At 46.8% G+C, this 22,056-nt stretch overlaps 9 protein-coding genes across 9 annotated transcripts; 3 read left to right on the plus strand and 6 right to left on the minus strand.

Moving 5' to 3' along the window:
- Positions 1–962: 962 nt before the first annotated feature.
- yth1 (cleavage polyadenylation factor RNA-binding subunit YTH1) lies at positions 963–1,727 on the minus strand (the record flags this gene model as incomplete). The annotated part of the gene is made up of 1 exon (XM_057162999.1): positions 963–1,727. The coding sequence occupies one exon, from the start codon at positions 1,725–1,727 to the stop codon at positions 963–965; it is 765 nt and encodes a 254-aa protein (XP_057021680.1).
- A 558-nt stretch (positions 1,728–2,285) lies between these two features.
- On the minus strand, positions 2,286–3,383 carry N7466_003603 (ketoreductase sphI; the record flags this gene model as incomplete). Its single annotated transcript, XM_057163000.1, has 2 exons — positions 2,286–2,881; positions 2,975–3,383. The coding sequence occupies 2 exons, from the start codon at positions 3,381–3,383 to the stop codon at positions 2,286–2,288; spliced, it is 1,005 nt and encodes a 334-aa protein (XP_057021681.1).
- Positions 3,384–5,906: 2,523 nt separating this feature from the next.
- N7466_003604 (glycoside hydrolase family 18 protein) lies at positions 5,907–7,272 on the plus strand (the record flags this gene model as incomplete). The annotated part of the gene is made up of 4 exons (XM_057163001.1): positions 5,907–6,106; positions 6,183–6,207; positions 6,293–6,527; positions 6,626–7,272. The coding sequence occupies 4 exons, from the start codon at positions 5,907–5,909 to the stop codon at positions 7,270–7,272; spliced, it is 1,107 nt and encodes a 368-aa protein (XP_057021682.1).
- Positions 7,273–7,800: 528 nt separating this feature from the next.
- Positions 7,801–9,826, plus strand: N7466_003605 (putative acyl-CoA dehydrogenase; the record flags this gene model as incomplete). The annotated part of the gene is made up of 3 exons (XM_057163002.1): positions 7,801–7,921; positions 7,978–8,257; positions 8,314–9,826. The coding sequence occupies 3 exons, from the start codon at positions 7,801–7,803 to the stop codon at positions 9,824–9,826; spliced, it is 1,914 nt and encodes a 637-aa protein (XP_057021683.1).
- Positions 9,827–10,219: 393 nt separating this feature from the next.
- Positions 10,220–12,449, minus strand: N7466_003606 (uncharacterized protein; the record flags this gene model as incomplete). The annotated part of the gene is made up of 5 exons (XM_057163003.1): positions 10,220–10,788; positions 10,842–11,797; positions 11,868–11,930; positions 11,992–12,208; positions 12,341–12,449. The coding sequence occupies 5 exons, from the start codon at positions 12,447–12,449 to the stop codon at positions 10,220–10,222; spliced, it is 1,914 nt and encodes a 637-aa protein (XP_057021684.1).
- Positions 12,450–13,027: 578 nt separating this feature from the next.
- N7466_003607 (uncharacterized protein) lies at positions 13,028–15,151 on the plus strand (the record flags this gene model as incomplete). Its single annotated transcript, XM_057163004.1, has 4 exons — positions 13,028–13,570; positions 13,626–13,794; positions 14,209–14,653; positions 14,713–15,151. 4 exons carry the CDS (start codon positions 13,028–13,030, stop codon positions 15,149–15,151), a joined length of 1,596 nt encoding a protein of 531 aa, XP_057021685.1.
- A 297-nt stretch (positions 15,152–15,448) lies between these two features.
- On the minus strand, positions 15,449–17,558 carry N7466_003608 (uncharacterized protein; the record flags this gene model as incomplete). The annotated part of the gene is made up of 2 exons (XM_057163005.1): positions 15,449–15,959; positions 16,000–17,558. 2 exons carry the CDS (start codon positions 17,556–17,558, stop codon positions 15,449–15,451), a joined length of 2,070 nt encoding a protein of 689 aa, XP_057021686.1.
- A 624-nt stretch (positions 17,559–18,182) lies between these two features.
- N7466_003609 (transcription factor domain-containing protein) lies at positions 18,183–20,238 on the minus strand (the record flags this gene model as incomplete). Its single annotated transcript, XM_057163006.1, has 4 exons — positions 18,183–19,157; positions 19,215–20,022; positions 20,083–20,147; positions 20,203–20,238. 4 exons carry the CDS (start codon positions 20,236–20,238, stop codon positions 18,183–18,185), a joined length of 1,884 nt encoding a protein of 627 aa, XP_057021687.1.
- Positions 20,239–20,735: 497 nt separating this feature from the next.
- Positions 20,736–21,653, minus strand: N7466_003610 (PIG-F family protein; the record flags this gene model as incomplete). The annotated part of the gene is made up of 2 exons (XM_057163007.1): positions 20,736–21,179; positions 21,252–21,653. The coding sequence occupies 2 exons, from the start codon at positions 21,651–21,653 to the stop codon at positions 20,736–20,738; spliced, it is 846 nt and encodes a 281-aa protein (XP_057021688.1).
- Between the last annotated feature and the right edge of the window lie 403 nt (positions 21,654–22,056).

Consider the following 22,056-nt stretch of genomic DNA (forward strand, 5'->3'; position numbering starts at 1 on the left):
AAAAGAAACCTGGATTCAGGACTCTGGAGTAATGGGATGAAGAATGGATGGGAATTAAAATCAATTGGAAGGGGGAAACCGTAAAGCTTTATAAGACCAACGACCCCGCGTCTGACGAGAAACGGCTTCAACTGGGGAGTACATGCTGTGCCATAGTGTTTTTCATGGCGCAGGAGGTACCAATGAGCAGCATAGTAAAGCTTCACCATTGCAGTTACTAACCCCATCAGTCATAGATGACAGAGCAGCAAGAGACTTTCATTGGTTCAGTCTGGGCTCCACTCGGCTTTACGGGGCTTTTACTCGAGTCTGACCGATCTCTGACAAATGACACAATAATCACTGCTAATCACCCCCAACAAGTGTGATTATGCGTTGTTGAATCAGCGCAGGATCAGCGCAAAATCTGCCATTGGAAGTTATTGATAATCAATTTCTCCTTGATGTATTCTGTTTTTAGTGACAATATTGCTATAAAGAAAAGACCCCGTTACAATCACATGATGTCATTGACTTTGATCATGATGGAAATACATCTTTGGAGTACCTTTTTTCTTTTTCTTTTTTTTTTAATAAGTTAAAATAAAATTGGGGGTCGTTGAGAGCCGAAGGGACCCGGATGGTAGCGCAATACTACCTAAGAACGGGCATGCAGGGACTTGGCCAATGACTTGGGCTGCTGAGCACATACTCCGTACAATCAGATTAAATTAAGGTAAAAAAAAAGTTCTGCTATATAATTCAACTGCGCAGGGGTATCATGATATTTGGATGAAACGAAGGAAACTAGTCCAAAAAATCGAAAAAAAAAACTCCAGGGACTGCTAATGTGAAAATGAAAAAAAAATGAAAATTTCATCTGAAATGAAATCGAACCTTTCACACCAGGCAAATGCAACAACCTTGTAACTCCACCGAATGTGATTGTTCTCCGTCTCTTTTCTATTCTGAAGACCCCCGCGTCAGCCCCTGCCTCGTCCGCGGTACCGCCCTCGCATAAATCCACCGCCACGACCCCGTTCACTGCGCCATTCGCGCTCCCTTTCCTTCTCTCGCTCCTGCTCTTCCCGGATAAGTGTTCGCTCATGCTCAAGTTCTTCCTCCGTCTTTTCCGTTCGAATGGTAGGGCGAGGGAGGTTCTCGGTCCACCGAGGATGCGCATCAGGACATGCCTTGCCTTCTGGGCAAAACCCGGCCAAGTAAAACAGACAGAGACGTCGGCGAACATGGCGCTTGGCGCAGAAAGATCCAAGCTCACAGAATCCTCGATCGTAGTGTTCACAGGGCGGGAGTCGGGCCTCCTCTCGAACGTGTTGGTAGAGACAATCGTCACCGTTGGGGCAGTAACCGGACCGCGAGAAGGACTGGCATTCGGGCATCCGGCGAAGATTGTACTCGTGTAGGTACTCGCACTTCACCCCCTTCTTGCAGAGACCCTTCAGGAAATGTTTACACACCAAAGACCCGTGTGTTGTAGATGGGGCCAGACCAGAGGCGGTAGTGGTGGATGTGGTAACGCGAGAAGGAGTCGGGTGTCGGTCTGGGCAGGCTGGGCCCAGTGGACAATGTCCCTCGCCGTATGCCTTGCAGACAGGCACGTCGCTGGCAAGGCCAAATCCGAAGCTCTTTCGTAGGAAGGGGGTGAAGGAAAAATCATCGTAGCTTGGGTCACGCGTAGGCTCAGCGGATAGAACGCCTGCAGCGACGCTGCGTATGTCGGCTATCATGGTGATCTTGAAAGGCCGTAGACTGAGTAAACTAGTAGATAACGATCTGGTAGAGAGGGACCTGGCAGAGAGAGCAGGGGCTCTGGTCTGGTGAGATTGTTTATGGAACAGGTTTCAATAGTAGTCAATGGAAGCTTCGCGATGATGACAAACGTTGTGTGATGTGGCAAGAAAAGAGTGAAGACCATGGATAGAATCGAAACCGCGATCCTAATATGTTTCACCCGTTGATCAACTATCGCTTAGTAAGCATCTTGGCGGCCCCCATCTAACTAACTAGTTAACTAACTACTAACTAGTAACTAACTAACTAACTAACTAACTAACTAACTACTAGCTATCAATCGAGAATCGAGATTCAAAATTCAAAATCCAAGGAATCAAGGAATCAAGGTCTACCAACGCGGCTGCCCCTCCAAGTTTAAATGGATATTTCTAGGGAGGATCGGTTCCATAGACAGTGTTTTATGAGATACCGTCCACACATGTGCATATCCCCAATTTGCAACTAAATACTAGTAAGGAGTCGGGGACCATCAGATATCGGATTTCCATTTCCTATCCGACATGTCTGGAAATTGCAAGCTGCTGATCTATGACATCTCGCACCATTTCATCCATAGACCGCCATTTCATCCCCAATTCGACTTCAGCTCTACTACAGTCGGTTGACAAAAAAGGCAATGATTGGTTTTCCTTGATGCCAGCTGTGATTTTTGCATCGGTATCTGGGTAATTTCGTTGGACAATCTCCGCGACCTCCCTCCACGTCGACTTGTTTGGCGCAAGAAGATAGGATGAGCCGTCAACTACATTCGGACTCAAGGCTCTAATCTGGGCCTCGGCAACATCTCGAATATGGACACAGTTGAGCCCTATGGCCTGTGTGCCACTCGTGATTGTCTGCCAAAAACCCTCGTTGGATGTTGATCTGATTTCCTCGGCATTTGTTTGCATAAGGTTGTGTCCAAATGTGAAGCCTGGATGTAATACCACTAGGCTATAATGCGGGCGCCGATTTTTCCAAAATTCCCACGTCACTTTATTAGCAAGTAACTTGGAAGCATGATATAAATTCATGGCTGTCGTTGTAGAGTCCTTGAAGACAGTGAAGTCTGCGGCCTCATCCACCGTGATGTTCCAGGGATTATGCTCTAAAATAAAATGTTTTAGCTTTCTTTCAATTCCATCAGTCAAGGGAATTCTATCCAATCCAAGGGACATGGACTCAACGAGTAGTCACGGACCTTTGACAATGCTATCAGTTATGAGTACTCCAACAGGAAGCAATGATGCAAGAGATGACATGACCACGACCTTTTTTATACTCCTGGCTCTGGTAGCCTCTTGAAGCACGTTAGTCGTTATCTTTGAAGCGACGAAATAATACTCGCTCTCTGTGCCGTGGGGAACGGGTGAGGCCAGATGCAGGATGTAGTCCACCCCGTCAAGTTGCCCTGAGAATGCCGCTTCGTTCGTGAAGTCGGGTACAATGACAAATTCCACATCAGTGCTGTATCTTGAAAGCAGGGTCTCCAGTTTTTTACACGGTCCTCGAAGACAGATCCGCAGTTTGTATCCTTGCCTCAATGCTTCCACGGCAGTTGCGCTCCCAAGAAACCCAGATGCGCCGGTGATGAAGATCAGTTCTCCCATGATAGTGGGGGTTGAGAAGAGAAAAATGAGGAGGGAAGGACTTCTAAGAGCCAGCCCTTTGAATGGGGGAAGGGTTAGACTCGAACTCTTTTTTCTTTATGACAAGATCAATTGATTCAAGTCAAGTTGAGATCATGGCCCGGGGTTCTGATATTTGTCAAGGTTAGCAAGAAAACTCTCTGGAAGAGCGGACATTAAATATTCGTTTTGACTGAGAGGCTCCAGGACGTAATAATCCGGGCTGACTAGCATGCTACCTTTAAGGCAAATACTCTTCTCAGCTATAGTAGTAGCTGCATCTATGCCCGGGTTAAGCCTTGAAGCTTTGTGTGGTCATTGAAACGTCGAATGCACCTCGTGGGTACACACCTGTTTGTTTCCAGAGTAAGTACTGGTGATCTGTCCATTTTCGACCCTTTTTAACCCATACTAAGGTCTGTATGTAGTCTATTTAGTACAGGCATGCATTGTAGTACGTGGTGTGACGCACTTGTGGGTGCACTCATTGCTGGAGCGGTCGGTGGGAGTCTTGACTTGTCTCAACATATGTACCATAGCCACTGGCAAGCATGGCACACCTCTCCACTCACATCGAGTGGCGAAACCACACTCCAAATCTCAACATTCTGTTGTGACAGATGGTTTTGAGTGCGGGTGGAATTTCCTCAGCAGAGACCCCAAGGGTTTGACAAAGTTTACGGTGGCAGAGCCCCAAGGCCCAAGGAGTGCAATTCCGCCCCAAGTGGCTACAAAAACTTCTCAGTGGTTGCACATAGAAAAAAGAATTGAAAGTTTCAAATGTTGGGGGTGGCCTTATATGAAGAAGCCTCAGTGTGCTGGCATCTGAGGAAACAGTGATGGGTTGAATCTTAGGGGAAAGAAAAGGGGGGTGCCTAGTCCTAGTATGGGCCAACCGCGCTTACATCGGTTCGTATTCGATTCGCTGCCCGACACACTTGTCTCGGGTGTCACTTGCATCAAGTTGCATGAAACATATCGCGGGGAAGCAGGGGGTTGGCGCATTTTCCGGGGAGCACCGCCTCATCCTGTAAGAGTGTTGGCCAATCACCGTCCACTGCACGCGATCAGAGTCCTGGGGGGAAAGAGAGAGGGAGGGAGAGAGTTTCAGCTCCGAAAATGAGACGTGCAGCCCTGGAGCCTGGAGGTCAAGCGCCATGATGTGCACATGTGCGAAACTTTTGAATCTTGATCATTGTGTACACACGTGCCCCGATAAATTGAAATTTGGAGGTCGTCTGACCATGCTGACAAGCATCAACCATCGTAAATCTCACCGCACGTCATACCTATATGGACAAGTGGTTCCAAAGTTGGATTCTTGGAAGTATCTGCAAATCGGCCTAGAGTATGAGCGTCAATAGCTGAATCGAGAGTAAGATCTCCAGTGAGCACTTGCCATACTGGACTTAAAAGTTCTCCAATCTCGAACGTTTCTTCTTTTGGAAAACATTTTCGTTCAAGTGTTTGTTTGTTTTTTATTTACTTCAATGTTTCTTTCAATTTTTCCCCAGTCGGCGCTTATCTAAACCCAAAACTCCTTCCCCGCACCCATCAAGGACCAAAGTATCTTTAAAATATATTCAGGTGATGCGGATCGTTCTCGCGGTTACGTAGAAAGGGGGTATGGCGGCCGATAGAGGCCAAGGGTCACATCCTAATTTCAATTTCGAACTTCACCGCCTTGTTTCCCGCCCGTATTGTATTCAATGTTTATCACATACAGGAATATCGTAAGGGATTCGATCTAAATACGGGTCACTTTCAAATAGAATAGAATACTAGTAGACTTGAGAATGGACTATACATAGTAATGACTAGCACATCTGGATGTCTGGCTCCAAATCTTTCTTGCCAGTTGTTGTCAACTGCAGTGCTGTGATAATTTACTTGGAGAAAGAGAAGCAATATAACATTTATAGCCCTATTGATCAATAATATATAACGGAGTTTAAGGATTCAATATATACATAATGCACATGTGCAGCGCTGCATATAATGAAGTTCAAAAACAAACATAAATTCAATGTTTGGAATCAATTGATTACTCGTAATTTACTTTCTGCATGTGCCGGTCAGAAAGTTGAAATTGTAATGTGAGTCGTGTGACTCGTGACCCTTGGGTGGCCTCTATCGGCCGCCATAAAGGGGGCTCCTTTCAATGTTCTACGTAACCGCGTGCGGTTACGAATCTTAATCCCCAATTGTTGCCAACATTTGACCGGTTTTATCCAATCATGCGAGTTGCATAACCAAAAGTCCCAAATTCCAAGACCATAAGAGAATCTTGGACAGGCCAAGACACCCTTTTGCATTCACGTGACCCCTTCCCGAACAGGAAACACACCGGGCAGCGAGATTCCCGGGCTTTTCAATGTTTTATTACTTCAATGGACCCGGCTCTGTCACAGTATTGCTTTCATAGCCTTCCATTACCTCTCTGTCGGCTGGCTGCTTCTTCCATTTTCCACTTTACGTGACCCTGGGTGAGTTGGAAGGGAGATCATGTTCTCCGCTGCTACCAACTTCTTTCGCCGCCGACCCGCAACTGTGGCTGACCCCGCCATTTCCGATTCTTCCAACAGGTATGAGGTACCATTATACACAAATGCCGCATACTACCCCAACTGGAGGATCTACCGAAAGCAACCTCCTTCTTCTTTGCGATTGGGATTTATTTCGCACGTGTTCTACGCATTTGCTTGGTAGGTGACTAACCAATCACCGTCGATTAGAGGTAGAGATAAACGATACGCTAATCTCGATCTGGTATCCTTGCAGGGTGAAGGAAGATGGTACCGTATATGTATGTCATATCATCCGTAGCAAAACGGTCAAATGGGTTTTGCCCGCTGTCTTCATTTGTTTCATCGCTAACGGAATTGACATAGCTGAGCGATGAGTGGGCTGATACACAGATGCCAGTAGACGGCACCGAAGGTTGCCTACGAGCATTTGTTCAGCTAAAACAACAATACTCCCGAATGAGAGTGATACTGTCTATTGGTGGCGGTGGAAAGGGTAGTGAGAATTTCGCTGCAGTTGCTCATAATCGTTCCAAGGCGGAGACCTTTGTGCGCACAGCTAGAGGGCTCGTGGATCAATACGGATTAGATGGCATTGATAGTGAGTTGGGCTGTTCAAATCCTTCCTTTCGTGGCCCATTCGAACATTGAAGAGAATCGTTGGGATCGAGATTCTGACCCAAGAGATTTATCATTCAGTTGATTGGGAACACCCGAGCGATGCCAAAGAAGGTAAAGACTATGTTCGTCTTCTTGGTCATCTGCGAGAAGTCTTGCCCGCTCCCCAATACGTCCTGGCCACTTGCCTGCCGGCGGGCCAGTGGGCACTTCAAAACATTGATCTATCGGCGGCAGAGAAGCATCTCGACATGATTAACCTCATGGCCTATGATTTTTCAGGACCTTGGATCGCCGAGACTGGTCACCAAGCCCAACTCTATGGAACTCCCACCTCATGTTATCTAGCGGTCTCCTGTGTCTTGTCACAAGGAGTTCCTTCACGAAAGCTCATTCTTGGAGTTCCAACGTATGGACGATCATTCCTTGAAAGCAATGGACCAGGGCAAGATTACAAAGGATGCGGTGGCGAAGACGGGGTCTTTGACTATTGTGATCTTCCACGTCCAGGATCACAGGAAATTCTGGACAGCCAGGTTGGTGCTGCATACTGCGTTGGTGGAGATGGTGGATTCGTTACGTATGATGTCCCTGCAACGGTTCAGCAAAAAGCACAGATGGTGACAACCACTAAACTGGGAGGGTTATTTTATTGGAACATTTGCTCTGATTCTCGTGGCCCTAGAAGCCTGATTGAGACTGGATACAATACTCTGCATGACATGTAGTTTAGTTTAGGCGACAAGTTAGGATACAGAATAGCATCGGCATTGAAGTTGGAATTTTATGATGGAATGCCAACATTGATGGGTTCCGTTGAGACTCGAGAGAACGGAGTACGTATATCTACTAGGTACTACTAAGTATCATCATGGTCAAAGTTCTGATCGCACCACACATGTACAGCCTACTGCCTATACATACTAGTAGTATAATTTGAAACTTCTATCTACCTACTAGGTACATATGTACCTAGAAGATAGTATATTGCCTCTCGGCGGAATCTCGGGAGGCCTGGCATGGCATCTGGCATTCATGGATCCCATAAGCCGAACCGCCGAGGTCCATTGTCGATCCCCTCAAAGAAACCTTGGCAACGCCCCTCTTCAAATGTTGCCCATTAATGTTGTTTCTCACTTCCAACATTGTTTTAATACCCGGCCTACCCCAGATCCATGGAGTAACCTTAAAACCTTTTGCTTTCACCTCGCGATTCTTTATTTGAAAACATCCCGAGCCCTTCCATACCTACTAACATGTCGCCGTCCTCGTCTGAGTCGTCTCGCCCCGCAACGGCAGAAAGTGGATATATAACACAGCCAGCTCCACTACAAAACACATATACATCAGACTCAAGTATTCAGCGGTCATTGAAATGTAAGCCTACCTGTGATCATATGCGCTCGTCTTTTCTGTTCTGACCGCACCTAAAGGGTATGTGCCGTCTGCGCTATTGAATTCAGTGGAGCCCCATTTTATCCAGCTTGGGGCTGAAGCAGTATCTGAAAAAGTCCGAGAGTGGACTGCGGATGCAGAGCGAAATCAACCTTACGTGAAAAGCCATAACGTTTGGGGAAAGCGATATGACTATGACCGCCTTATCACGACCGAAGGCTGGAAACAGCTCGGACATTGGGGAGCTAGGCATAGAGTTGTTTCGGCGGGGTACGACCCTGCCTTGGGATCGCACAGAAGAACAGTTCAATATGCATTGTGAGACATCATACAGATTTTGCAAACGCGGATCTTAGCATTCTGACTGCTTATAGAAACTACCTTTATGCACCATCTTCAGGGCTTTATTCCTGCCCAATTAGCATGACCGATGGGGCCGCCTTTATCCTGTCTTCAAAGATCGGCAGCTTACCATCAACTCACCCATTTCATGCCGTATTCAAGGGCCTTACTTCTGAAAATGAGGATCACTGGACCTCGGGTCAATGGATGACTGAGAGGGCCGGTGGCAGCGATGTCCAGAATACGGAGACATGGGCGACGTACTCCCCATTGCACAAGGTTTCGGGGTCCGATCCCCTTGGAGATGGAGACTACTTAATTAATGGGTTCAAGTTCTTCTCATCTGCTACAGATGCGAATGTTTCCCTTCTACTTGCCAAATCTCCATCGGGAAAATTGAGTACATTTTTGGCGCCCCTCCGAAGAACAGTTATGAACGAGGATGGGACTTCTCGGCAGATCTCGAATGGCGTGAGGATTCATCGTTTGAAGAACAAGTTGGGAACAAAGGAGTTGCCAACCGCAGAACTTGAATTGAAAGACATGCGCGCTCATCTCGTTGGCGAGCTGGACCAGGGAATTGTCACCATCGCACCTCTTCTCAATGTGACTCGTATTCACACTTTCGTGGGTTCTCTCTCTGGCTGGCGGCGCGCGATCAGTATCACCAAGAGCTTTGCTAGAGCCAGGTCTACCGTTGGTGAGCCTTTATGGTTGATTCCTATGCATCTACGACTTCTGGCAGATTTGGAAGTGAAGCACCGTGGTGGCATGAATCTTGCCTTCTTTACCATTGCGATCATGGGGCAAGTTGAGAACCAAGGCTCGGAGCCTTCTGCGCTTGCACACTTGCCCCACCCTGGTAAAGAGGCAAATGTTGTTTTCCGTATCCTGACGGCCACCGCCAAGGCCGTGGTTAGTAAAATGACCGTGGCGGGAATTCAAGAATGTCAGGAATCCATGGGAGGTGTGGGCTACATGGATGAGCCTGATGAACCTGAATTCAATGTATCACGGATATTCCGCAATAATGCCGTGAACTCCATCTGGGAGGGAACCACCAATGTGCTCGCGAGCGAAGTGGCTCGTTTCTTATTGAAAGCTGACAACTTGGGCACATTTGATGCGTGGCTCAATCGTACACTGGCTTTGATTCAGGTTACCAGCTTACACGAAACGTTGGCCACTGCGTGGTTAAATCTGAAAAGCCGACTTTCAACAAAAAACCATGCCCCTGCTGAAATTCTGGCCGACGCTCGTCGCTATATGTTTACTTTGGCCTGGATCATCTGTGGCACACTACTGGCTCTAGATGCTGAACGTGATCAAGATCCAGTCAGTAAGGAGATCGCTCGTCGCTGGATCCTCAAGGCCGAGGGTGGGGTTGGAGATATGGTGTTTCATGATATTGTTACAGCTCAAGGAGTTTTCTGCAAGAGTGATGAACATATTGAATGGGACTGCAGGATTGCCTGGGGTATTGAGCTCCCATCACAGCGTGCAAGTGGCCATCGATCTCTTCAAAAGGCAGACTCGAAAATTTGAACTGGTACCTGGGTAGAATGGCAGTCTCGTTCTTCAAGCATATATTGATTATGGATGTAGTAGTATCTCGTGCCTAAGCCATATCATAACATTGAACCTGTAATTGATGTCAAAAGTTTGCCTATGAGGTTTTTTTTCTACCTGAGCTCTATTCAATGTTGAAAACCTCAAGTGATCAATTGGAACTTGATGGTCAGATTCCAATCCAGTCAAAACTGAAATCATACCCCGAGTCTTGGAAGTCTCAGATCACTTACTAGCTTGAGCTTCAATTATGTATATTTCAAAAATCATCTCACGATGTTTATCAAGGTACTGGAAGACAACATCTGGACGCTCTTCATAGACGACAAAGGCTGAGCTACTACATACTCAAGTATATACAGGCTGAGGTCAAATTTTGGACACTCTGTATCCCACAGAAGGATTTGCCGGAAGATCCATGCCCCAAACTATACGACAATCCCAATTCGTACACTCCACGTCTGTAGACTTGCCCACCCGATTGTTAGCTGAGTATTGATAGATCATATCTGGAAAGGCGAACTCTCCGGGCACGCCCTGTCCATCAAGCACCCATCTTCGGGCAATCTCATGAGCAATATCATTATTGTCTCGCTGGGCATCTAGGGTCAGTAATATGCCACAAACTAGCCATGCCAAGGTAAATATGACTTGGCGACCAACACTGAGAAGACCTGGTAGCGCATGGTCACTCTTACCGACAGCCAGTTTCGCCCTGAGCTGTTTCCATATAATCGATAAAGTTGTCTGAAATACATGATCTGAGATCTGGTCAATGCAGCTCCCCATCCAAGTATCAAACAACTTCAGATTATGGCCCTTGGTCAGATGTCGTACAGTCTCACTGGCCAGGACATTTGTAGTTCCCTCCCAGACGCTATTGCTTGCTGTATCACGCCAAAGTCTACTGACGTTGAACTCGGGCTCCTCGGGCTCATCTAGACGTGATGTTAGAATATCAGAGACGATGTGGAATATCGGCTAGACTTACCAATATAGCCAACTCCACCCATCGCCTCCTGGCATTCCTGGAAAGCCAGAGTAGAAGATTTACAGATAACAGCTTTTGCTGTTGAAGTGAATACCCGTAGCACCACCGTTGCTGCATCGGGAAATCTTGACAGGAATGAAAACATCCCCGGTGTCTGCGCAGGAAATCCATTATCAACATAACTGAGAAGCGAAGAAGTGAAGAAAGCCAGCTGCATCCATCCGCGGTGCTTGACTTCCAGTTGAGATAGAATATTAAGGTGCATCGGAAATGTCCACAATGGTTGATCAATAGTGGCACGAGCCTTGGAAAAATTCTTTGCAATGTCTAGTGCCCGCCGCAGGCAGGAGAGTGCAGTCACAAAGTTGTGCATTCGTGTGACATTCAACAAAAGAGCAACAGTAGCGATGCCACGATCCTTCGGACCAATAAGGTGCGCACGCGTATCTTGAAGTTCAACCTCGGCGGTAGGCAGCTCCTTCGTTCCCATTTTATTCTTCAACCGATGGATTCGGATTCCATTGGAGACTTCTTTCATCGTTCCATCGGTACTGATAACTTTCCTCGCAGTGGGAGCCACGAAGAGCGATATCTCACCCGATTCCATTTTGGCTAACAGCAAAACAATGTGGCAATCGGTGGCACTGCAAAAGAATTTAAAGCCGGAGAGCAGATAATCACCTTCTTCAATGGTGCCAAAAGGTCCGGATTTTGTCTTCAACGGCGAATATACCGCGAAAGTCTCACTGTTGCGTACATCGCTTCCCCCTGGTCGTTCAGTCATCCATTGGGCGGAAATCCAATTGTTTTCGCGGGCGATCAGACGTGCATAAAGCTCGTGAAATGGATGTTCTGGGGCCAAGCTAGCTAACTGATGTCGGACCAATCGTGCTGCCCCGGATGTCATTGAAACAGGACAGGAATATGCTGCTGATGACGCCGAGAATAGGTAGTTACTAAAAGGTACTACTTATCAGAGCACATCCACATACATAACCCAGAGTCACCAACGGATCATAGACTTACAAGGCGTGCTGGACAGTTCGACGATGCGATCCAAATTCTTCCTCATATGCAAGGCCCACCACGCTAAACCAGAGTTTTAGTTCCACCAATTGACTAGTATACAGGGCAACACATGAGTACGCACCCGTTTTTGATCCCCCATCTTCCTAGCTCCTTCCAGCCAGTGCTCGTCACCAAGCGGTCAGAATCATATCGCGCACCCCAGACATTCCTTGTTTTCACGTATGGTTTCTGTCTTTCAGCATTGCCAATGAGCGCAGTGATCTCTTCGGATATTGCCTCAGACCCAAACTTTTCTAAGCGGGGGGCAATACCTTCGAGTATGTCCTGCGGCAAATACCCTATACATCCGATCAGCAACATTCTGGGCCGTCAAAGGAAGTAAGTACCACCTCGGTATGACATGGGAGGGAAGGGTAGCAGATAAATGTCAGATACTAAAATGTGAAGAATAACTACCTATGAATACATACATTCTAGGATACGCAGGAATACTGGATCAGAGGTCGCCGGGTTTTGCAGGGCTGCTGGCGAGAGAATGAAGCCTTTGTCTACCGATGATGATGATAGGCGTTGAGCCATTCCAAGGTTGTTGGCAATTGATGAAACACAATTTTGGAAGAATATGTGACGACTTGGGAGGATTTTATCTTCCAATGTTTCAACTTGTAAGGTTTGGAAGCAGAAAGGCAGTGGTGCGAAGTCGAACATCTTATATGCCCTGTCTGTTTCCTCTCATTTGCGGGGCTCCAAGTTCAAATGTTGCGATGTCCAACGATAGCCGACAACCCTGGAACAGGATCTAATGCCGAGCAATATCACCGAAAATAGCCGATTATCATTACTCAAGTGCTTGTGGGCATGGAAAGTCTTTCCAATAAACGCCGAGTCTGCCCAGATGTTTTGAAAGACGTGCGGGGAGAGCACCGAGGAGTGCCGATCTCCGAGGACCTACATAACTTACTAGTAATACATAAGAACTTTGGATTTTCATCAAATACTAGATATGTATGCTCATTCGACTGTTCTATCTGCACTAATCTTTGCCGTCATTCAAAGTTGATCTTTGAACCCTTTGCCAAATCGTTTTTTTTTTCATCCCCTGGGTCAAAGTCCACAGCACATCAACCTTGGAATCTTTCTCTTTGAAATATTTGAAGATGACCAGCCCCGTCTGGATCCCCACTGTCCCGCATGACCAGATCCCTATGAACATATATCGTGCACATGTCAATAAAAAATTCAATCAGGATTTGCGCTCATCTCAAGAGCTACACCACTGGTCTATTCGAAACCTCCAAGACTTCTGGATGGACCTTCATTCCTATACCGGAATCATCCCTCCTTTGCCACCGACCATCACCAAGGCGTTTGATGCCAAGGTGCCGATGGAGAATGTTCCGGAGTTCTTTCGTGGTGCCACTGTAAACTATGCCGAAAATGTTATCAGTGGCAGAGACCCGACGAAGACTGCATTAGTTGGAATACGTGAAGGTCATGGCCTGAGTGGGGAAGTCTGGACATGGGGGCTATTGTGGGAAAATGTTCGAAAGGCGAGAAGCGCTTTATTACAAACAGGAATTCAAGAAGGAGACCGAGTGGCAGCGATCATTTCCACTAGTGTCTGGTCAGTAGGCCTATTTTTGGCAACTGCAAGCATTGGTGCAATATGGACAAGCATTGCACCTGATTTGGGCGATGAGGTGAGGGCTTCCTTCAAAATTCAAAACGAACACCTGCGCTGACTACTGGGACAAGGGCTGTATATCACGTTTGCGTCAGGTCAAGCCGAGTTTGCTCTTTGCAGATGCTGAGTCGACATATAAAGGAACCATGCGATCCAATGTCCTGAAGATTCAGAATATAGTCAAGGCTATACAAGTCCGGCCTATGGTCTTTTTAATCCCTATATCGGGTGCCGATGAAGGTGTGTTTTCCACCCTGGAAGAATTCTTATCAAGCTCCAATCCAGACGATGCTCTTCATTTTCAAAGGCTATCTTTCTCTCATCCACTTTACATCCTCTACACTAGTGGGACTACTGGACAACCAAAATGTCTGGTGCATAGCCATGGCGTTATCTTGCAGCACAAAAAAGTCTCTGTGCTGCATAACTCACTCACGTCGAATGATGTTGTTTTTCAATATAGCAGTACCTCTTGGGTACTCTGGAATATCATGATTGGTCACTTGTCTGTGGGGCCAACTCTGATTCTATATGACGGGTCACCACTATGGCCCACTGCAAAACGTATGGCTGAGATTGCAGAGCATCATCGTGTGACCTACTGGGGATGCTCTCCCCGTTACCTACAAGAACTGGAGATGACACAATGTATAGCCAAGAGTAAGTTTGACCTTTCCTCTTTGAAAATGGTACAGACCGGGGGATCCCACCTTGGTAAGGACCAATACCACTGGTTTTATCGCACGTTCCCTTTACATGTCCATCTCACAAGTGTGACCGGTGGGACGGATCTGGTAACCTCTTGGATTGGTACGGATCCCGCCGGTCCTGTCTATCCGGGCGAGATACAATTGCCCATGTTAGGGCAGGATGTGGATGTGGTAGACCCAATTACGGGAGAGTCCATCAAACATACCGGTGGGCATGGTGAATTTGTCTGCCGTCAGCCTTTTCCCTCTATGCCTGTATTCTTCTGGGGCGATGAAGACGGATCAAAATACAAGACCACATATTTTGCCAAATTTCCCAACTTTTGGGCCCAGCATGATTGGGCGAGTTACAACCCTCACACCATGGGCTGGCAAATACATGGCAGAAGGTAAGATCAAATCTACCTGATTGCAGCCCAGCACCAATTCTAATGGAAACCTTTGGCAGCGACGGTGTGCTAAATCCTCAGGGGATACGATTTGGATCTTCCGATATCTATTCTATCACCGAGTCTGCTCTGTTTAACAAGGTGGTCTCCGTCACTTTATGCGTTGGTAGACGGAGGTCGCAGGATTCAGATGAAGCAGTATTCCTGTTTGTGGTGATGCAGGCCAATCAATCATTCACTTCTCAGATTGAATATGAGATAAAGAATGCTATTCGGAAGGGGCTGAGCAGCAAGCATGTTCCTCGTTTCATTATAGGTGTCAAGGAGGTTCCTATGACTGTAAATGGCAAAAAGATCGAGACTTTGGTGAAACAAGTCGTGTCTACGGGATATCTACCCAAGACCATCAGCAGCACTGTCGCGAATCCCGAATGTTTGGAACATTTCAGGCAGTACTACAATATGGAGGTTGTCAATAAAGATAGAAGTAGACTATAGACCGGTTCCGCACGGTCAAAAGTTTACTAATTGAAAGTGATTCCATTCAATATGTACATGTAAGCATCGGTTGGGTGATATCGACCTCAATTTGAAAGATATTTCAAACATTTGTTGAATGTCAAGTATGTAGTATAAAATGTCGAGTGATTGATGGCCAGGGCACTGTAGTTTTTATACCCAGGTGCCTACTATGAAATCCATACCTAGTTGGATCTCTTTCATTGAAGCGCATCCTTCAATATGTCCGAGTGGTAACATGGGACTCATTGATTCATTCTGTATTACAAAACAACCTTATTCATCAAAGACACGCGTCTCGCATTTCCTCTGCTCTGACATGGTTCCAGATATTATCTCATCAAACTTGGAGATATCATCAAATCCAAGGAGTGACATTGTGTCTTCTTGCCACTCAGGATAAAGATGCTTAGGTGTACTAAGCAATCCGCGTTGATTCGAAGGGAATGATCCTTGGATGCCCAATTCACCCTGGCACAATATATTTGAAGACAAATCCAAATTATTTAGAAACGTGAGTTCAGCGCCACTGAGGCATGAATGAGTACCAAAATTGCCCATAGATGACGAGGCGAAGGGGTATGACAGAGCGGGCTGCCTTATGATATTTTGAAGTGATTGGTGGGAAAGAGATACTTGCTGAAGATGTTCCATGACTTTCGCTAAGATGGCTTCCCAGGTATCACGATATTTTTCCAGTTCCTTGTTACGCTCTGCAACAGCAAACAAGACTGAGGAACAAGCACCCAGATCATTTGCTACATCAATTGAGCAAGGCTGTGAAGATCTGATTAAGCAATAGCTGCGTATTCGATATCAGTAAATACTGAAGCGTATAGAGTTTCAGGGTAAAAGAAACCGACCATAATGTAAGCCCAGCTTTGAACAAGGTGCTGACAAGAAAATATCCAAATCCAATATACCCCTTTTGATGCAGTGATTTAAACACCTGGCACGTTTGCCCAGATGCCCTCATGCAAGTACGAATCAGTTCATGGTCCGAGGGAAGTTCCTGCAGGAAGGGCTGAATCAGAATCAAAATGCCATTATTCCAATGCATGTTGATCCAATCCCGATCGGTAGGGGAGAGATCGGACTGGAGGGATTTTTTGTATTCTTCCAGGGCAGAGAACAAAGGACTGATCTCGGGCATCAACAATGAAATTTCTTTGTCAACTCTATGCACTCTGGTTTGAATCTGGGACTTTAGACGGGTCAGTCGGATGACGGGAATGAACGCCGCTATGCTGGTTCCCAAGCTCGCACTCTCATTGGAGTATATAGGATGAGGTTCTTGGTTATCGAAAGGTAATCCAACATCAATGTCATGCTCCGCAATGTTGAAAGGTCGATCAAGGAGCCGCGCAATACTTCGATCCATGACATAGACACTCCAAAACACACGTCGCCTGCTCTGGGCCTCATCGGGCTTCAATTGATGATAGTTTTCTTCTCGGTGCAGGCCAAGATCGATGGCCGTTCGCATGGCCAGGCCTATCATATACCAAATATTGGAACTATTCGGGATCCGTAGGTTATACATGATCAGTAGCATCATTGCCTCGATATTTTGAAGGGAACGAAGTTCAGTAACCGAAGGTTTCAGGCGCAATGCTGTGCGGAAGAGATCATTGGCCGAAATACTGGGCTGGGTTTCTGTGACTCTGTAAGTCGCAGCCCCAATAGCATAAACCATGAATAGTTTAGAAAACTTCCAACGCGCCAAACGTGTCGGTAGAATCGGTCGAAGTCTTTGGTCGTGCATCCGGAATATCTCTTCGCTGTCCAGGTATGGCATATGATTGTGCATGGTCTCCATGTAAATTTGGATGTACTTCAAGCCCTCATTATCGGTCGGCGTGGCTGGCTGGTTGTCATCGGTGGACACTGGTTCATGCTCTATGTCGGTATTTTCCAAATGGCCGCTTGCTAAGACCGTATCTTCGAAGATCTGGTCCATTTCTTTGGCGATCAGGCTCCCCAAGGATGAAAAGGTTCTTATGGGTGTTTGGCCCGATACTTGCCCCGTTGTCAGATACTCCATCACATCGAATAAATGGCCAACGTCGGGTACGTTATCAAAAGGAAGTTGCTTTGGGCTTTCTGATTGGGGACATGGAATTAGCGCCTGGGATGGTTTGGATTTGGATATTGCGTCTAATTGGGCTTCCAGTTCCTCGATGCGGTCAAACAGAGCATCCTTTGATAATCCATGGTATCTTTCAGATGCAGGTCGGAAAGCAGGGGTTTCAGATCTCGTGCACGAAGATTTTGCAGCCTCGCAGTTCATGCATACCGGATACCCCACGCATCTTTGTTTCCGACGATGGCAGCGTCTACAGGCTTTTGGGCTGCGCTTCCGGACTTTGAACTGATCGGCTTCCATTGAAAAACTTGGATGCCCAGGTTGTTTTGGTGGGTATCAAGTATAGAGATGGGCGTCGGAAACCAAAAGCACGAACGGAAACAAAGAAGCGGTGGATCTCCTTGCAAAATGAATTTCAATTTCCAGGGCCCTAGAAATCTAAGTGATAAGTGACCCCACGCGGGCAGAGTAAGATCTCGGGATGTCGTGACTACCGCGGAGAATCGCGAAACCCCTCATATGAGCCGGTCACGTGGATTCCCTACTAGCACTACTAGTAGTGCTTAGTACAAACTGTACTACAAGTGCAGGAGATAGTACTAGTAGTGAGTTTGAATGAAAGTCATATGATTTCAGTGCATGTGTTGTAGAGACTAAACTTTGTAACATTTTATCATGTTTCGATTTCAAAGAGTTGGTTCCACCTCCAGGGCTGGGCAGTTCTGGATCGGAACATTTGAACTTCAAATGTTGAAACCCATTTATAGATAGGTAGGTAGCACCTACTATCTAGTAGGTAGCTTGTAGCTCTAGAACATTGGATTGACATGATTCAAGGGTTTGGACTCTATGGCTGGTATGGATCTCATGTTGTCAACAAAACCGTTCTATTTGCTAACGCATATCGTCTGAAAAACAGAATGTCTATACGTTGAGTAACCAAGAACCACTCCAATCAAACCCAGATCCTTCCCAGTCAGTGCCAAAAATTTCCATATTGGTATCCAAAGCTGGAAAACTGTAGTTGTCAAGGTTGTCTTCTTGTCGCGTCTCAAACGGTGAAAGCGTAGCTTCGGGGTCCTGTACTTCAGCCAACGTACAAGTCGTCGTAATGGTACCGCTGCTCTCCGATTCGGAAGACTGCCCAATCAATCGCCATTGTTTGCACATCTTAACATCAAATCCGTCGAAGAACGCAGCGGTTTCGAAGTCCAAAATAGGGGGAGCGTCGAATGGTTCAAGGCTGCGGACTTTTTCGGTCAATTTATTCAGCGCTCTCAATGGGCCAACCGCAGAAAGCCACCTTTCGGATAGTTTTTGGAGTGAGAGTTTCATGACAGTCATTTCATGCTCGGCGGCACTTTTTAGTTGCGGATATCGACAACAGGAGAGGAGAGAAAGACCTGCGCAGAGCGGATAAAATGCAAATACCGGACCAAGATAGCGGAGCTCATCGCGTAAAAGAAACTCCTCGTAGATACCGGCGATGAATGACGATGCGATTAGTGATGCAGCGGGTGGGACACTGTTTGGTGTCGGCGAACGGTGCAAGATTGTCAGTGCAACGAAATACATCACCAACAATTGCTTCACTTCAAGCTGACAGGTCATGGTGTCTTCCTGAATCGCCGCAGATGAGTGCAGCTTTGGAATCACCTGCTTGGCCCACCTAAAAACGGCGTTTTCGAGGTCGACCCGTCGTTGTCTGGAGATCTCTCGTCGTAAACAGCACTCAACGGTATCGCCCAGAAGGCAGGATATTGTGCAGTACGCTAAGAAGAGCTGTGTTTGAAAGTCTTTCTTTGGGAAATCTTTCACTGATGGGGGCAGTACATCACTGTCACGTAGATTTATTGTACGTGGCCTTCCCACTCCGACGGAGATAACATTATCTCGAATCTTTTGTAATTAGCACTCCGTTGAGGCATTGTTCCGACCGACCAGATGCACACTCACCACCAACGACCACCATAATCGCCGACGAAGTCCCCGATCTTTAGCATTCGGAGAGGGTTCCTTGTGTAAGCCAATTTGGAAAGCCATTGCCCCCGCTGTTCGGATCCAAAATCCACTGGTGTCCGTAGAAACGTCTTCAGGCCCAACAGGGTTATACCAATGCAAGAGACAGGCGGCCACAATGGAGATGAGTGATCCATGGCCTCCACCAAAGAAGAAGAGTAGCTTTGCGCGTCGATAGAATACTTCACTGGATCCGTAGTCCAGATGTGCTTTTGAGACCCTGCTTCCCGCTAGAAACATGGACTGCAATAGGAGCATAGAGGGTGGCGTTCTTCCATCCAGCCATATGGGGTCAACAACAGGCGTCCATGGAGCACAGTACTTATTGAAGCTGTCCATTAGCTGTTTCTGAATTGATATTGGAGGAAGTTCAAACGCTCCTTGCTCACGTAGCATCTGGAGGTCTGCTGCAGAGGCTTTTGGGCTGGTATATGTGGTCTCATGGCCGGGTCTGACCATATTTTCATCAAATGGAACACTGCCGCCCAAATACTCGCCTCGACCTCGGTAGCTCTCCTCTTTGATAAATGGCCCAGTCACATTATTCTCAATTGAATTCAAGGTCTCGTTGATGACGACAGAATCTCCAGTCACTTCCCTTGAAGATGACCTTGGTGCGATATCACTCTCAGGAGGCGGATCCGTGGGCAATTTGGAACTGCGCCGGCTCTCAAAATCCGATGCTGGCGCATTTCGTTCCGGCGAAAGACTGTTGGTGAATCTTTTTCTCTTTCTTGTATAGGGTCTATGTGATGTGTCAGCGGATTCTGATTTTTTCCCGTTCCACGCTCACAGGTCCGCTCACTTGCACTCCACTTGAGATTTGATGCAATTGGTACAGGGGTTGTGGGTCGTGAAATCACACCGCACCTGAGCACCATCAGTAAACCAGTGAGCCGCCGATGCAAGGCTAACGATAATTTACCTTACGCTTATGGCAGATGATGCATGCACTCGACATGGTGTAGATCGGAGGTAGTTGGAGAAGATCAAAGTGTGGGGGTGTCGAGCCGAGGTAAATCGGTGCAAAAAAAAAATTCAACTTAGTCTTCCAGAATTATGTAGACACCCGGTCATGCACATGTGCTCACATGAGAATCTTCCGATGTTTTTGCTTCTAATACATACCAGTATTCAAATGTTGCTCTCTAATCACGATTGAACGGCATTTACAACACATGTGCATGGATGGGAGAGAAAAAATATGTGAATCAGTAATAGGTATATAGTATTAGTATACATAATGTTGGTTTTCAATTATAAATTAGGTACATAACTATACATGAATGGATTATTGGATGTAATAGGTTAAATTCCGAATGCATGATACGCATACCTAGATAGTGATATATGTCCATAATTTTCGCATCATTAACTTTGGGTAGAGCATGACGTCGATTGATACCAAAGTGATCGGTTCGAGACCCCTTGGGGTTCTGAAGCAATGTTTCAGCGTCACTAGTTTTTCTTCTTCTCGGCCTCTTCCTCTGATTCGGGCGCGAACTGAATGCATTTACCATACAGCAGAGGTGTGCGAGTGATCAATGCTCCCAGAGCATAGCCAATGTATGCGCCGACCAAAATAGTGATGGGGAATGCTTGCCATGGGCGATCCCAGTCAAGTGGGATTGGGATAGCGCCAAACCAGGCACCCAAACCTGTGCCTAGAGCACTACCCCAAACAGTGTCTGCGGGCCGAGCAATTCCCCAAACCTCCTTCCAGATGGAGCCATCCATCCCGTGGACGTATATCAAGGGAGAAGCGGAAAGGAGCGCCATGTGGGCTGCACAGAGTACAGTTTCGTAGTTGTGGGTAGTGAGAGGGGCGCCGAACAGGACGAGAAGAGCGGAAATAACCGGGGTTGCGACAAAGGAGGTCAGGCCTAGTGAGAGTAAGGCAGGCTACCATTGCATTGTCTTGTCAGTAATTAAACAACCCAAAACTTTCAGTCATAGACGATGGGTCCCGCATACCATTAACTTCGCCCAAAGTCCAGCCCAGGCATTCTTTCCAGAATGTTTACGGCGATAGCTAGGCTTCACTGGCCGCGAACGTGGTGCTTTCCCATCACTTGTAGAGTTCTCCGCATAAGGTGTTAATGATCCGGAGGGCGGAAGACAGAGTATCACATAGAAAAGCTGGAGCAAGGCCAACCAGGGAATGTCAGCAAGAAGCTCTTGGATTGGGTTGGCAACCAATGCTTGGAATCGTGCTGCACATAGTGCCACGAGTAATATCGGGTGCACAAATGAATAGGCCTGCGCAAGTTGGGAATGGAGGATATTGACGGGCGGTGCCGAGGGTTTTTCGACAGGGGCCTGGGATAGCGAGCTTGGTTGATTGATTGAAGAGACATGGGAGTGGGAAGAGGCCATGGCGCCGGTGCTTCCGGTAAGGAGGGGAGGTTTTTTTCTCTTCTTCTTCTTGCTCCTTGTTTCTATGAAGCTCTGCCGGTTCGCGCGGATAAAAAGGTCGAGGGGAGAGCTGTTATGTTTGCCTTGATTGCATCACCAAATCTGAGCCTCATAATTCAGGCAACAAGCCATAAGCAAGGGTTTTCTTACCTGTTTATTCGGGCTACGAAGATAATCCTACAGTCTAGTACTACTGAGTTTTATTGAATATTAAAATACCCTTCATGCCGGAACCAACTTTCATATCAATACTGTATAGAGAGAGAGAGAGAGGAACAAAAGACATACAGGAGAACGGTGGCAACATGGGCCAAATCTGTGGGACCGAATGGTCTGCATCGAACTTTAGTACTTGGGTAACCCG

This window comes from Penicillium verhagenii (assembly GCF_028828195.1).
Source record: "Penicillium verhagenii strain IBT 33310 chromosome Unknown utg000005l_segment0_segment0, whole genome shotgun sequence".
Taxonomy (NCBI): Eukaryota; Fungi; Ascomycota; class Eurotiomycetes; order Eurotiales; family Aspergillaceae; genus Penicillium; species Penicillium verhagenii.